Source organism: Geotrypetes seraphini, chromosome 6 (genome assembly GCF_902459505.1).
Source record: "Geotrypetes seraphini chromosome 6, aGeoSer1.1, whole genome shotgun sequence".
Lineage (NCBI taxonomy): Eukaryota > Metazoa > Chordata > Amphibia > Gymnophiona > Dermophiidae > Geotrypetes > Geotrypetes seraphini.
The window spans coordinates 172,573,640-172,589,635 of record NC_047089.1 but is presented as its reverse complement, the minus strand read 5'-3'; the positions used below and the strand labels follow the sequence as shown (position 1 = coordinate 172,589,635).

At 42.1% G+C, this 15,996-nt stretch overlaps 1 protein-coding gene across 4 annotated transcripts in view; it reads left to right on the top strand.

The window, feature by feature from the left end:
* WWC3 (WWC family member 3) overlaps window positions 1-15,996 on the top strand; it is a 230,235-nt gene that overhangs the window by 140,161 nt on the left and 74,078 nt on the right. For all 4 annotated transcript variants that reach the window (XM_033949184.1, XM_033949183.1, XM_033949185.1 and 1 more), the window contains 2 exons: window positions 2,854-3,003; window positions 5,032-5,105. In XM_033949184.1, coding sequence (XP_033805075.1) covers window positions 2,854-3,003; window positions 5,032-5,105 — 224 coding nt within the window. The remainder of the gene's footprint in view (window positions 1-2,853; window positions 3,004-5,031; window positions 5,106-15,996) is intronic.

Here is a 15,996-nt window from a genome sequence, read left to right as displayed (position 1 = left end):
CAAGAGTAGTCCCCTCTCAAAATGGAAGGGAACTCCTAAAAGAGTTTTGCATGAAGGATCTCTTATCTCTCTTTCACAAGGAGTCTAGTGAAATAAGAGAGACTTTGGCTGTGGTTATTTTACCATGCTGGGGGCATTGGGTTTCAAGTGCTGCTGAAAATAATCAGTTAGCTCCAAACTGCTAGGAGCCATTTCTGACCAGTGAAATCGCTTTGACTATCAACCCCTACAAATTTATTTATGAAAATTGTGGTGGCAGGGTGTTAACTCACCATTTTTCTACAGGTTTTCAATCTCAGGCAAGAGGGGACCATCCTTAGAATATGCCTTAAGACCTTTCACTTGATCTTATCCTAAACGGTACTGTGCTGAGACCTAATATGAAACCTCATTTCTGGTAAACAATTTTCATGATGGTTGGATGGATTTTCACAGCATTCTTACTTAAGTACGGGTGTCTCTGGAGAGCATATCTTGAATAAGATTTAAAATATGTAACCATTATTCATAGGATGTACTACTACAAATTAATTATGCAATTGGTTTGTGAATCAGACGTATTTATTTATAGCTCTTAAGTATAAACTGCCTTTACAGACAAATAGCAACTATAACATTACAGTAGTCTCAAGTGGTTCATGGGATGTGTTTGTTGTAATTATAAACACCCCTTTTTACTTAAGGTGTTTTTGCAAGGTGGAGTAGCATCCCTTTCTGTTCTCAACAATCTTGTTACCTTTTAGCATGGAAGAGTTTACATAATATAGATTAATGACTGGGTTGTTGTAGAAATGATCCTAAATTATAATACCAGACTTTTCATACACGTTTGAATGCTTTCATAAGTGGCAGTCCTTGAGAATTTAACTTGATCTACTGTATATTACATCAAGTTTTCTGATATGTTAATGAATACTAAATTTGCAGATTTTGGGTGTGTGCCATAGGCATGCCTTCCTGTAATTATGCAGTGCCTTGATTTTCTTCAGGGTTCCATTTTTGCTTATAGTTATTCTGTTGTACAAGATTGCGACTTACTTAGGCCTGGATTCTATAAATGTCACCGTTGTCAGTGTCTGCCTTAAAAGCAGCCACCAATTGCATGTCAATCATGCGATAGCGCCGTTTATAGAATTGCAGCTTCGGAAAAAGTAGGCGGCAGAAATGTAGGCCAAGGTTTTCAAGACCTACATTTCTGGCACCTACCTTTTACATGAATCGCACCTATGGAGGCACTTTTATGATGCCCAGTGCCACTTCTGGTGTTAACCACGCCTACAGTGGCATTAGGCATCATAAAGCACCTCTGTAAACGTGATTGCAGTGCCATTTTTTTAGGCACCAGTAAGGCGCCTGCATTTTTCTTTTAAGTACTTTTTAAAATGGCAATTTCAACTGAAGTTAGGCACCGATAGGGTGCCTTCTTGCGCCTAACATAAGGCACCATTTATAGAATACTTGACACACTGTGGTGATTTTATCTAGATGGCATTCCAGAGACTATCATAATCATAAAACTTTCTAAGACTTGAATGATTAAAAAAAATTGTAGCCTATCCCCAAGTGTAGGAGTTGTTACACTAAAAATCATGCTTTGAATAGTATCTTGTTTCATGTGATGAACTTAAGTATAACTAACACATTCTGTTGGGATGATCTGAACATTCTATTTAATGAGAAAGGGATTATTAAATGGGACAAAAACAAAATATATCCAGAGGAGAAACAGTCTTGTGTATCAGGATCAATCTTTGAAAGGTTGACCTGCTAACCTGTGCTCTTTTTTTAATAGTGGTGGGGCATGATCATATTAGCAAGCATCAGTGATCAGTTTCAGCACCATATTGTGAATTAGTTGCAATTATCTGGAAGCAATTGTCCTTAACACTCAAACAAAAGACAGTAGGATAGTCCAAGAAGCTTATCACTAGAGCATACACCAAAATTGTTGGAGCTTTTTAGCCAATAAGGATCCATAAATATCATTAAAGGACACTTTTTGAGGAGAGAGAAAAATGAAATTGAAAATTTAATTCTCTGTCAAATGTTATCCCCAGAATTTTAATGGTGTTTATAGGAAGTGTTATTCCTGACATTTGCAGCGTATTGGAAGGAAGCTGTTGCCATTCCTTGAAAAAAAAATTTATAGTCCTAGTCTTCTCAAGATTTTGAGTTTAGGCCTATTACTGGATAACCATTTAGTAATGATTGACAGTTGGTATAACCTCCCCTTAATATAGTGATATAAAAATTCAATAATAGTGATTGCCCCAATATCAAACCTTTCAAAATAATTCTGTAAAAATATGTAATTGTATATGTTTATGTTTATTGTTCACTTGATACCCCGCTAGTGCATAGCCTTCATGTGAGTTAATTATATGCTGATGCTTAAGGCTGTTATGGCCTGTAGTACAGTGCTGATTTTCACCTGCTTATTGTTCCCTCCAAGGAGCTTCTGCTCTAGGTGACCTGGCTGATCAGAACCGGGAATGGTGGGTATGGGGAGAAGGAAGTTTATTCCACTGATCAGTAATGTGTTTCAATGTAAGCTCTCTATCATACACAAATATGAAGAAAATCTCTTTAGACCTAAAACCAAAACTGTGAAATTAACGGCCTCTTTTACAAAGCCGTGCTAGCGGCCCCGAAGCCCATAGAGATTTAAAGGGCTTCGCGGCTTTGTAAAAGAAGCCGTAAATCTCTGTTGCCAATTCTGTTTGAAGTCTTGCATTTTAATTTTTAAAAATGTGGCATAGTCAAGATGGTAGTATTGAAATAATAATAATACAAAAAAAGCTTAAGAGAAACCTTCTCAAATGTTTTGTAATCCTTTCTTGCATTCTGTTTCAGAGTCTCGCCAAGTTAACTGGTGGCTTCAGGAATAGCTGTTGCATCACAGACTCTCTGCAAGATCTCCAGCACCATCCAAGCACATTGTATGATGTCGGATTACCTCAGCAGTACTGCGATGCGTGCTCTCAGACTGACAATGCTGGGGAGGTATATCCTTCAGTGCAATTATGTCATTGTTTGTCTTTTTTTTTTGCCTAAAGATATAGAATAGGGAAGGGGCCTTAGTAAATCAGTTTGTAAAGGAGCTACTTCTGATCTGGATGGAGAACCGCCTCCCCCCCAAAAATTCACTAGGCTCAATGTTGGAGGGATATAGAAGGATAATAGAAAAAGATCTCACCTGCTAGCTCCTAGGTTTAAAGAAAATTTGTCAAGCCCTGCTGTATTATATAGCTTGTGCCTTTTCATTGGTGACTCAATGCGAGTTTCATTCAAGTGCACTAAGTATTTCCCTACCCACAGAGAGCTTCCAATCTAAGTCTGAACATGAAGCAACAGAGGGTGAAGTGACTTGCCCAAGATAGAGTGTTTAAGTTGAGTTTAGTCTGCTACACTAAACTTGAGAGTTCTTCTCTGTTATATCTCTCCCCAACTATGGTCTGCTCCCCCTAGCTTTGTTTTAATTATACCTGTGAGGTAACTTCAGATGACAGAAGGGCAACCAAGAGGTTATGAGAAGAACAAAACCTTAAATTCTGTGACGGTCTCCAAATGGAGGAAAGAAGCTAAAATCATAAATGCAAGTTCTTATAGATGTGAAGACATTTTAAGAGAAATAAATATTAAAATACTATTAGGCTCGGTGGTTTGATGATTACAGTCTTTTTGGGACTCCATTATGTCAAGCATGAGTGCTCTAGAAATGAACTGGGGCTGCAAAAACCGAGGGAACAGTACAGTTTAGGGGGTGAAGTACTTTTGTACATTAAAGAGGAGCAGGACTTGGGAGTGATAATATGTGATGATCTTAAGGTGACCAATACTTTTTCCAGTTAAATAGGTGAGACATTCTAGACAGATGGATTGTGTCTCCATGGCCACAGGCCATCTGCAGAAGGAATCCACTCCGGATTTTTTTTCTATGCCTCTAGTGCACTTCACTGGACTTCTTAGCTCCACCTACAGTTTTTCTCTTCTGCACGCGTGCCAGCAGGAATGTGTTTGTTCTGCTCTCCCCATTTTATTATTTTATTTTGTGTTTTTTGTCCCATTTGGGGGGATTTCTTGGGCTTGGAGCGTTTATTCAGCTCTGCCTGCATTGAGATCACACAGACTTTGGTCTGTAGCTGACAGTCCAATCCCTAGTGCCTGTTAGCCAGCCTGCATTTATTTCACAAGCGCTTAGGGCTGTCCCCATCTTTCTCCTTCTGCCAAAGAAAGGTTTGAGCGCAGGATGTTGAATATCCATAGGAGACTCAGAGGTGTCTCGCAGGGCATTGGCTGCATCTCACCTCCACCTGTCCCTGAGCACATTCATCGGTCCGCAGGGGTGAAGGCATAGGGTCTGACTGGCAGCCTGAAGATCAGCATCGAAGGGGCACTCCTAGCATGAGGCAGTGATTTTCTGATTCCAGCTACTGTTAGAGAGCTGAGGCAGGCTGCAGCATATTTTCAGCACAGGTCACAGAGAGTAAAGGCTGTCACAGCCTTTGAGGTGAATATGCAAGAGGCAGATTTGCATGCCTGTCACCTCTGTTATATGCAAATCTGCCTCATGCATATTTATTAGGGAGATCTTGAAAAACCGACTGCTGGGGGTCCCCCAGAACAGTTTTAGGGACCATTGGGCTGAAGTAAAGATCCTGTATGGAAATAGCAGAGCCATCTGAGCTGAAGTACAGTATGGCCCAAATGAGCTGGTAGGGTATCCTGAAGCTACTGAGTCCAGGCATCCAGCATATGGAATCCCTTGACTCAGAAAACTTCAATACTGCTGGATTCTTCTTGACCAATAATGTTTGCCTGGTCTTAGGAGGCATCAAGCAGTATCCCTCTCATCATGCAATTGTCTTGAAGCATGGTGGTACCTGAACACTGTTAGGGATTTGTCTGCCAAAGAGGGATGCCAGGAGTGCCATATTGAAGCAAATCGTTGATGAGACCTTCTGAAAAGTGTGAGTTTCATTATTGGCAAGGATTACTTTTTGATTTGGTTTTCTTTCTTCCCAATTGAAGCTTGGCTTTGAGGATAAAACAAAATTGGTGGACAAAGTAAGACTTAAGTGGCAGTATGAAGAAGCAAAAAAGAGGTAAGAAATGAATCTTAAAACTGGTTGCTCACTTTTTTCTTTGCAAATATGAACGTAGGTTTGGGAACCATATAATAATTATTACTAATATAATATTTCACAAAATTTTGTTAGGTATAATTTTGTTCAAGAGAATTTGGATGGCTTAAGGAGAGCTACCACATGGTTTTGTTCTAAATAATTACAAAGAAACCCTGCAAACAAGCCACTTCTCATACATACTGGAACCCCATGTTACTGTCCCACCTGCCAGTGATGTCAGAAGTAACAGCAGCAGAGTGAATAACCTGCTCCAGGAGTGGCATAGCCACAAGGGAACATATTACTGTTAGGTGTGACCATTTAAAGCTAGCCATAGAGATGGTGAAATTGTCCATGCCTAAATATCAAAGATATACACTTAGGCCTGGATTCTATAAATAGCACCGCAATCGGCAGCCACCCACAAAGGGGAGGCTGATCATGTGTCGATCATGCAACGGCGCCATTTATAGACTGGTGGCTACATCACAGTTAGGTACCAGAAATGCAGGCCAGGGTTTTCAAGGCCTACATTTCCGGCGCCTGTCTATGATGAGTTCACGACTATGGAGGCACCTGCCGCCGCCTAAGGATACTTCCGGTATTAGTCACACTTATTTTACCCTTAACCCTTTCAGGACCATAAGGATCGTAGGCCAATTTTTGTGGTTTTGACGACATTTTTATGGTAAAAAGGGCTTGCAGATGCCAAAAAATTGATTTTTTTTGGTGAAATATCATTATTTTTTTTTTATAAAATCAAACTTCTGGCTTATGGACAGTGTGGCAAGTGAATCTTCTCGTCAATCTGGCAACGACGCTAATGAATGAATGTCGGAACCAGTTTGTTTACATAAAGGCAGTATCATATGGAATCCGTACATATCAAATTTAGAACTGTAGACTATCCCAATCAAAATTTATAGGATTTTAAATTTATGGTACAAATATGTCCCTTGGTCCTGAAAGGGTTAAGCGCATCTGCAGTCACGGTTCCAGTGCTTTTGTGGAAGTTCCATCTTTTTTTTTTTTTTTAAATGAGATTTTAATTGCTTTTAAATGGCATGATCAGTTATGTCGATTAAAGGCAATTAAGCAAGTTAAAAATGGCACCGTTAAGGCCCCTAATGGCACCTTACTAGTGGTGCTGTAAATAGAATTTGAGCAGGCCAGATTCTGTATAGTGTGACCAAAATTGCATGTGTGTGCTGCTGATTTGTGTGGGCTACTTAATTGTTAACAAGCTAATCAGCGCTGAAAAGTAGCAATTAACAAGTAATAATTGACACTTATTAGAAGTTATTCACACCACTTTCTAAGCACATTCTATAAAGTGGTGTGCATAAATTCTAGTGCGTGAATCTCAAAAGGGGGTGTGGCCAGGAGAGGCGGATTGTGGGCGTTCCTGAAAGTTAGATACACTTTTAGAGAATACACCCAATCTGCGCATGACTTAGGCGCAGGCATTTTGGCCTGGTTTTCATTGGCCTAAATGTTACGCTTAGTGCTCATACATGTGACTAATTCTAGAAATGGCGAGGACTTTTTACAAAATTGCACTAAGTGCTGTTTTGGTCGGCATAGATGTTTGTTTTGTTTTTTTTTAGGCACCATATATAAAATTTGGGGGTTAACTTTTAGTGGGAGGTTCACCCGTTCTTTGGGCAAACCCACTTGCAAATACACGCTATCCAAGATATATATATATGAATCACAATTCCTTCAAAGCAGTGTACAAAAATAAAAAACTGATCATTATCAGCGAAATTTCATAATATTCAGATTATAAAAATTCAGTTAACATGTTTAACAAACAATTCAATTTTTAATAACGTAAAGTGCATATTAGAGAGTTGCACGGGGACGGAAATCCCACCCATCCCCGCCCGTCCCTGCCAGGATCCTCTCCGTCCCCACCCGTCCCTGCAAGGAATTACCTCCATCCCCGCCCATCCCCATAAAAAGCAGCAAATACTTCTGACAAGATCATCAATTCCACAGTTTCTTTTGTGTTTGCGCTGCTGTTTTCCTTGTGGAATCTCTTTGGTGGAACCCTTTTTTTGTTTTCTGTTCAAGTAATTAACTTATAAACCCCCTCTTTTACTAAGGCTGATGTGTCCATTATATTACATGGACGAACTCTGCTTCCAAAGCCTTCCATCCCCGTGGGAGACCCCGTTGGCTAGAGGGGGGTCCACGTGGGAGTCCTGTGGGCCAGAGGGAGATCTCCGTGGGAGTCCCGTGGGTTAGGGGGGGATTCACGCAGGATCCCCATGGGACCCGCAGGATTCCCGCGATCCCCGTTCCCGTGCAGACCTCTAGTGCATATAAAAAGTAGAATTAACAAGAAGGGGGTGAAATTCAGAATCCCACAAAGCTGCTTGGTAAGCAAATTGCCGTCTGACATATCTTTTGTGTGAGCAACCTTTCACCGAAGGAAAATCGAAGAAAAAAAGACTTCGTGATAACATGTTCTAAAGATGCAAACAAAAATGCATCAACTAAATATTTTGGCAGTGAACCATTTAAAGCTTTATATAAAAAATACAGCCAAATTAAAAAATTACTTGTCCCGCTACTGAAAGCCAGTGCAGCTTTAGATAATAAGGAATTACGAGGGGAGTGCTGAAAGTTCTCAACCAAGAAGAGAATGACGTGGATATGGTTCAATCAATAATCTGAAACAATGTCAAAACATAGAGGGAGTCTTTTACTAAGGCACACTATCCGACTTACCGCATGCTAAATGCTAACATGCCCATTATATTCTATGGAGACGTTAGCATATAGCACGTGCTAAATCGACTAGCACGCCTTAGTAAAGATCGCCAGAATTTTGTTTCTGCAAATTTGCACTTAACAAAATAAGACGGCACTCTCTTCAGCTACAGTGGCAAAATAACGTTCAGAATTTTAGGAAGTTGATTGGGCTGAGAACTTTTCCGCCCCTCCCCCCACACCCCGTATATGTTCGTATTGTGACAATTTAAAAATCAACTGAGGACTGGGTTGAGAATCTAAGCCGAGAAGTCATGTGTGTGTTGTCATACATCAAATGAGCACTCAGGATTCCAGTTATGAGATGCTTACCACTGGCAGTGCACATCTTTTGAACACCGTTCTTTCTCTTACTATCTCTGTGGTTACATTCCTCATTTATCATGCATTCCTTCCTCTTAATTTGCTGGCATTTCTGTGAAGTTTTTATCTCCATTAGCGTAATTTTGTGTGTGTTGAACTTTACGTGACTTGTGAACTTTCTCCTCTTCATGCACAATGTGAGTGAAGGAATTTTGCTGCAGTGCATTTATATAGTTTTTAAAAACCCTCTGAGGCTGAAGTGCACTTCCCCCTCCGTATTCGCAGTTTCCGTATCTACGGTTTCGATTATTTGCGATTTTCTGCCAAAAAAATCATTTTCAATTTTTGGGCTATTTTAAGCCCTATGAGCCCCCCCTTAAGCCTTACCTGGTGGTCTAGCAGGTTTTCGAGCAGGAATGATCTTCCCACGCTCCTTCCCCTGCAGATCGCTCACAGGAAATGGATGCCTTGAGCTCCCGTCGCAGTCTCGAGAGACGACGGGAGCTCAAGGCAGCCATTTCCTGTGAGCGATCTGCACGGGGCAGGAGCATGGGAAGATTGCTCCTGCCCGAAAACCCGCTAGACCAACAGGTAAGGCTTAAGGGAGGGCTTATAGGGCTTAAAATAGCCATGGGGAAGTAGGGGTTAGGGGCAGAACCAGCCCAAATATTATTCACAGTTTTTAAATATTCGCAGGCTGGCTCTGCCCCTAACCACCGTGGATATGGAGGGAGAAGTGTAATGTTGATTCACTCGCTTCCTTTGGTGGTTCCTGTAGCTTTCCACATGAGAATGTTTTCTTCCTTCACTTTTCACAGATCCACTCCCTTCTGCTTATTGGAGAGCCAAGTATCTTTGCCCTCGCTTCTCAAAGGCAACACAAAATTCCAGTGGAGTCTTTTCATTTATATATACAGTGGAACCTTGGTTTACGAGCATAATTCGTTCCAGAAGCATGCTTGTAATCCAAAGCACTCGTATATCAAAATGAATTTCCCCATAGGAAATAATGGAAACCCAGATGATTTGTTCCACAACCCAAAAACTAATGTATAAAATAACCCCAAAACTAATGTATAAGATCAAAACTAGAAAGATGTCGAGTCGCCAGAGGAGGAGGAAGAGGAGAAGAGCTGCAGCTGGTGCTGCCTGCATAGAAACTGGGTCATTTGGGAGTCCTGAAGGTTGTCGGGCTGCTAGCACAGGTCCCATATTTGTCTGAAGTTTGCTAAAATTCTGCTATGGCCACTGTCCGTGCAATACATCATACCCTAAGCCTTTGCTGCTAAAATAAAACAAAGTTCATTCTCTGTAAACTGCGCACTCCCCACCTTCTGATTCTTATCCACCAACCCTGCAGCTCTGACTGGGCTCGGTACTGCTGCAGCTCACTGCCGTTGCCTTTGGGTAAATTATGCACGATGTGCTCAGCAATGCGACACGTGACAGCCATATATTGTGCATACAGTATTTGATTACTCATTTTGCGCATCAACGCTTGTTTTGCGAGTTAAAATTTGCTGGAGTGTTTTGCTCATCTTGCAAAACACTCACAAACCACGTTACTCGGAAACTGAGGTTTGTCTGTGTACAATTATTATTTTTTTAATTTCTGGATTGCTTTTCCCAGTTCAACTTCAAGTGATGCACAATATTTTTCAGATACAAGTACCTGACCCAAAGTTTATTGGTATGCCCCAATATGACTTTGAAGCCTTTAGACACCTAAATTCAGTCCAATGGGCTACATAAGAACATAAGAACATAAGAATTTGCCTCCACTGGGTCAGACCAGAGGTCCATCCTGCCCAGCGGTCCGCTCCCGCGGCGGCCCATCAGGTCCGCGACCCGTGAAGTGGTTTCTGACCTCTTCTATAACCTACCTCAAGTTCTATCTGTACCCCTCTATCCCCTTTTCCTCCAGGAACCTATCTAAACCTTCCTTGAACCCCTGTACAGAGTTCTGGCTTATCACCTCCTCCGGAAGCTTGTTCCATGTGTCCACCACCCTCTGAGTAAAAAAGAACTTCCTGGCATTTGTACTAAACCTGTCCCCTTTCAATTTCTCCGAGTGACCCCTAGTGCTTGAGGCTCCCCACAGTTTGAAGAATCTGTTCTTATTCACTTTCTCTATGCCCTTTAGGATTTTGAAGGTTTCTATCATGTCCCCTCTAAGTCTCCTCTTCTCCAGAGAGAACAGCCCCAGTGTTTTTAACCTGTCAGCGTAAGAGAAATTTTCCATACCTTTTATCAGTTTAGTTGCCCTCCTCTGCACTCCCTCGAGTACCGCCATGTCCTTTTTGAGGTACGGCGACCAGTATTGAACACAGTACTCCAGGTGCGGGCGCACCATTGTGCGATACAGCGGCATGATGACTTCCTTCGTCCTGGTTGTGATACCCTTTTTGATGATGCCCAGCATTCTGTTTGCTTTCTTTGAGGCTGTTGCACATTGCGCCGATGGTTTCAGCGATGTGTCAACCATCACCCCCAGATCCCTTTCAAGGTTACTCACCCCTAGCCGTGTTCCCCCCATATTGTAGCTGAACATCGGGTTCTTTTTCCCTACATGCATGACTTTGCATTTCTCTACGTTAAAGCTCATTTGCCACTTATTTGCCCAGTCTTCCAGTCTCGTTAGGTCCCTTTGCAGGTTTTCACAGTCTTCCGTGTTCCTAACCCTGCTGCAGAGTTTGGTGTCATCAGCAAATTTGATAACCTCACATTTTGTCCCCGTCTCCAGATCATCAATAAATATATTGAACAATAGAGGTCCCAGCACTGACCCCTGTGGAACTCCGCTCGTGACCCATTGCCAGTCCGAGTATTGGCCCTTTACTCCAACCCTCTGTTTCCTGCCTGCCAACCAGTGTTTGATCCATCGGTAGATATCCCCTTGCACCCCGTGATTCCACAGCTTTTTTAGTAGCCGTTTGTGAGGTACCTTGTCGAAGGCTTTTTGGAAGTCAAGGTAAATGATGTCTATGGATTCCCCCTTATCCATCTGGCTGTTTATTCCCTCGAAGAAGTATAGCAAGTTTGTGAGGCACGACCTTCCCTTGCAGAAGCCATGCTGGCTTGCCTTCAGTTGCCCATTTTTTTCTATGTGTTCGCAGATTGTGTCCTTTACCATTGCTTCCATCATCTTTCCCGGAACCGAGGTCAAGCTCACAGGCCTGTAGTTTCCCGGGTCACCCCTTGATCCCTTCTTAAAGATGGGCGTGACATTTGCTATTTTCCAGTCCTCTGGGATCTCTCCAGTTTTTAGGGAGAGGTTACATATTTGGTGAAGTGTCTCTGCTATTTCGTTTCTCAGTTCTTTTAGTACCCTTGGGTGGATGCCGTCCGGGCCTGGTGATTTGTCGCTCTTCAGTCTATCTATCTGTCTGAGGACATCCTCTTTGCTTACCTCTAGTTGTACCAGCTTTTCGTCATGTTCCCCGTTTATAATCACCTCGGGTTCTGGGATATTGGATGTGTCCTCTCTGGTGAAGACTGACGAGAAGAATTTGTTTAACCTGTCAGCTATCTCTTTTTCCTCCTTTATCGCTCCTTTCCTGTCTCCGTCGTCCAGTGGTCCCACTTCCTCTCTGGCTGGTTGTTTCCCTTTCACATACCTGAAGAAGGGTTTGAAGTTTCTTGCTTCAGTCCAATGGGCTCTAAGGTTATTTTGTTTCATTTTCCGATCTATGTGGTTTTACATACTTTCAAATAATGCACATTAGAATGATAAAGGTGATATTCCAGGAACTTTTGTGTTTTTTTGGCTATGACAAATGAATTTATGTTATAAATACATAACACCTTTCTGTTGATTCCAAATGTAATAGGTTTGATGTAGACCTCCAAAGCCAAGATCAGACTGAGGAAGAGATAACATAATATTCTCAATTCCACTCTGTAACTTAGATTGAATCAAGTTAAGATTTGCAGCAAGTGTCACAGATGAGGGACTGGTTCTTCCCAATATTTTTTGAACAGAAACGTAATAAGCAAAAATTAAAGAAAAATTCCCAGGTGTGGGCTATTTTCAGAGAGGATGTATGCTTTTGACAAGTCTAAACAATTAAGAGGATTCATTTGCAAAATCCTACTGGAGTGTTGTAGGAACCTTGGCACTGATTTCCAGGATTAAGCCTAAAGAGAATGTGTGTTCTGTACTTCCATGCCATACATAAAGTAATATGATACTAAGTCAAGCTCTTGCCATAAACTTTATTTATATCTTTTAGATCAGTGGTCTCAAACTCACGGCCCAGGGGCCAAATGCGGCCCACCAGGTACTATTTTGAGGCCCTCGGTATGTCTTATCATAATCACAAAAGTAAAATAAAACAGTTTCTTGATCATATGCCTCTTTAGCTATAAATTACAATATTATTATTAAGACTTAGCCTAAAGGAAAGATTTATAAACTATAAAGAGTTTTACTTCATGCAAAATTGTCATTTTTTAAATAAGACATTAACTATTTTTTCTGAGGCCCTCCAAGTACCGACAAATCCAAAATGTGGCCCTGCAAAGGGTTTGAGTTTGAGACCACTGTTTTAGATCATTGGAAATTGGTTGTCCCTTAATAGAGAATGTCTTGATCTTCTACCTTCATTCAGTCCTCATCGATCCATTTTCATGTTGTTATACAAAATCAGATATGCACTTAATTTGAATATTGATGAATAAATCTTCTCTCAAAAAACAAAGATCAAAATCCACGTGCAGGAGAGAGAGCAATCCAACATAGCACTGCTGCATCAGGATCAGAACTCCTGCAACTTCAGTTTCTTTAGCATCTGACGGAAACAAACAAAACGGGAAGAAACCTTCGGCACACAAATGTTGCATCAAAAGAGCAGAGGTGTCTGAAAAGAAGAATAGACAAACTAGAGATTTTATCAACTTTCTTTATTGCAGAAATAACCTTATACAGCCAGGTTTCAGCATAGGTGCCTGTATCAAGGATGACAAAGATTCCAAGAGGAAAGTGTGGTTCTAATGACACAGCAGTGTGTGGCTGCTCCTTCTGTCTCTAAAGATTCTTTAATTTAAAAACACATAAGAACATAAGTAATGCCTCTGCTGGGTCAGGACCTGTATAGTAATCCTCTATCTATACCCTTCTATCCCCTTTTCCTTCAGGAAATCATCCAATCCCTTCTTGAATCACGCCCTTTGGAAGCACATTCCAGGTGTCCACCATCCTCTGGGTGAAGAAGAACTTCGTAGCATTGGTTCTGAATCTGTCCCCTTTTAATTTTTCTGAATGCCCTCTCGTTTTCAAAAGTTTGACGAATCTGTCCCTCTCCGCTTTCTCTATGCTCTTCATGATCTTGTAAGTCTCAATCATATCCACTCTAAGTCTCCGCTTCTCCAGGGAAAAGAGCCCCAGTTTCTCCAATCTTTCAGTGTATGAAAGGTTTTCCATACCTTTTATCAAGTGGGTCGCTCTCTTCTGAACCCTATCATACCCTATCATAACTCGATGTAAACCGCCTTGAACTCACATGGGTATGGCGGTATATAAGAATAAACTATTATTATTATTATTATTAATATCCCCTCTAAGTCTCCGCTTCTCCAGGGAAAAGAGCCCCAGTTTCTCCAATCTTTCAGCATATGAAAGGTTTTCCATACCTTTTATCAAGTGGGTCGCTCTCTTCTGAACCCTCTCGAGTATCATAAAAACATAAGAACATAAGTATTGCCTCTGCTGGGTCAGACCAGGGGTCCATCGTACCCAGCAGCCCGCTCCCGCAGCGGCCCTCCAGGTCCTTGACCTGTAAGTTCCCACCACCTGAATTGTTTATGCCCTAATCCTGAAGTACCCAATTTCCGGGGCACAGACTTCGCACGCATGGGAGATTTCGTCCATCAGACGCTGCAGGACCAAGCGGAGACCGATGATGTAGAAGCTAAGTGGTTAACACTGAAATCAACCATACATGAAGCAACTAGCCGCTTCATAAAATCAGTAAATAAACGACAAAGAAACAATAAACCCCAATGGTTCACCGCGGAGATCTCGCACCTCATTAAGGAGAAGAAAAAAGCGTTTCTCTCCTACAAGCGCACGGAGAAAAGAGAGGCAAAAGTAGAATATAGGACCAGGTCTACAGCGGTCAAAATGGCAGTTAGGGAGGCAAAACTTCGAGTGGAAGAAATTCTGGCAAAAAACATTAAAAAGGGGGACAAATCCTTCTTCAGGTATATTAGTGACAGAAAAAGGAACACAGGCGGGATAGTACGCCTTAGAAGACCGGACGGAAGTTACGTGGAAGCAGATTCCGATAAAGCCGAACTACTGAATGAATACTTCTGCTCAGTCTTCACCTGTGAGGCACTGGGACACGGTCCCCAGTTGAAGGCAACACAAAGCACAGAAGACCCGTTTCAGAATTTTGAGTTCACACCAGGTGAAGTTTACAGTGAACTGGCAAGACTCAAGGTGAACAAAGCCATGGGACCAGACAATTTGCACCCAAGAATGCTCAGAGAATTGAGCGATGTCCTGGCGAAACCGTTGGCTGAGCTATTCAATCTCTCCCTAAGTAAGGGGAAAGTTCCCCTGGACTGGAAATTAGCTAATGTCGTTCCTCTGCATAAAAAGGGTTGCAGGGCAGAGGCTGCGAATTATAGACCGGTGAGTCTCACATCAATAGTGTGCAAACTCATGGAAACACTAATTAAAAGCAAATTGGACACGATCTTGAATGAAGGGAATCTTCAGGATCCCAGTCAGCATGGATTCACCAAGGGTAGGTCCTGCCAATCCAATCTCATCAGCTTCTTTGACTGGGTAACAAGAAAGTTGGACTTGGGAGAGTCTTTGGACGTCGTGTACCTGGACTTCAGGAAAGCTTTTGACAGTGTCCCACACCGCAGGCTGCTAAGCAAGATGGAATCGATGGGGTTAGGAGAGACACTAACTGCATGGGTCAATGATTGGCTGAGTGGCAGACTTCAGAGGGTGGTGGTTAATGGTACCCTCTCTAAAACATCGGAGGTGACCAGTGGAGTGCCGCAGGGCTCGGTCCTGGGTCCACTCCTTTTCAACATATTCATAGGGGATCTGACTCAAGGGCTTCAAGGTAAAATAACACTATTCGCCGATGACGCCAAACTATGTAATATAGTAAGTGAATGCAGTTTACAGAATTATATGGCGCAGGACCTGCTTACATTGGAAAGTTGGTCCTCAACCTGGCAGCTAGGCTTCAATGCTAAGAAATGTAAGGTCATGCACCTCGGAAGCGGAAATCCATGCAGGACGTACTTCTTGAACGGAGAAACTTTAACTAGGACTTCAGCAGAACGAGATTTAGGAGTAATCATCAGTGCAGACATGAAAACTGCCAATCAAGTGGAGAAGGCTTCATCTAAGGCAAGGCAGATATTGGGTTGTATCAATAGAAGTTTCGTCAGCCGAAAGCCTGAAGTCATAATGCCGTTGTACAGGGCCATGGTGAGACCTCATCTGGAGTACTGTGTGCAATTCTGGAGGCCACATTACAGTAAAGATGTGCGCAGAATTGAATCGGTTCAACGGACGGCCACCAGGATGATCTCGGGGCTCAAGGGTCTCTCGTACGAAGAGAGACTGAACAAATTGCAGCTCTACACTCTTGAGGAACGTAGGAAGAGGGGAGACATGATCGAAACATTTAAGTACCTCACGGGACGTGTCGAAGTGGAAGATGATATTTTCTTTCTCAAGGGACCCTCGGCCACAAGAGGGCACCCGCTCAAACTCAGGGGCGGAAAATTTCATGGCGACATCAGAAAGTATTTCTTC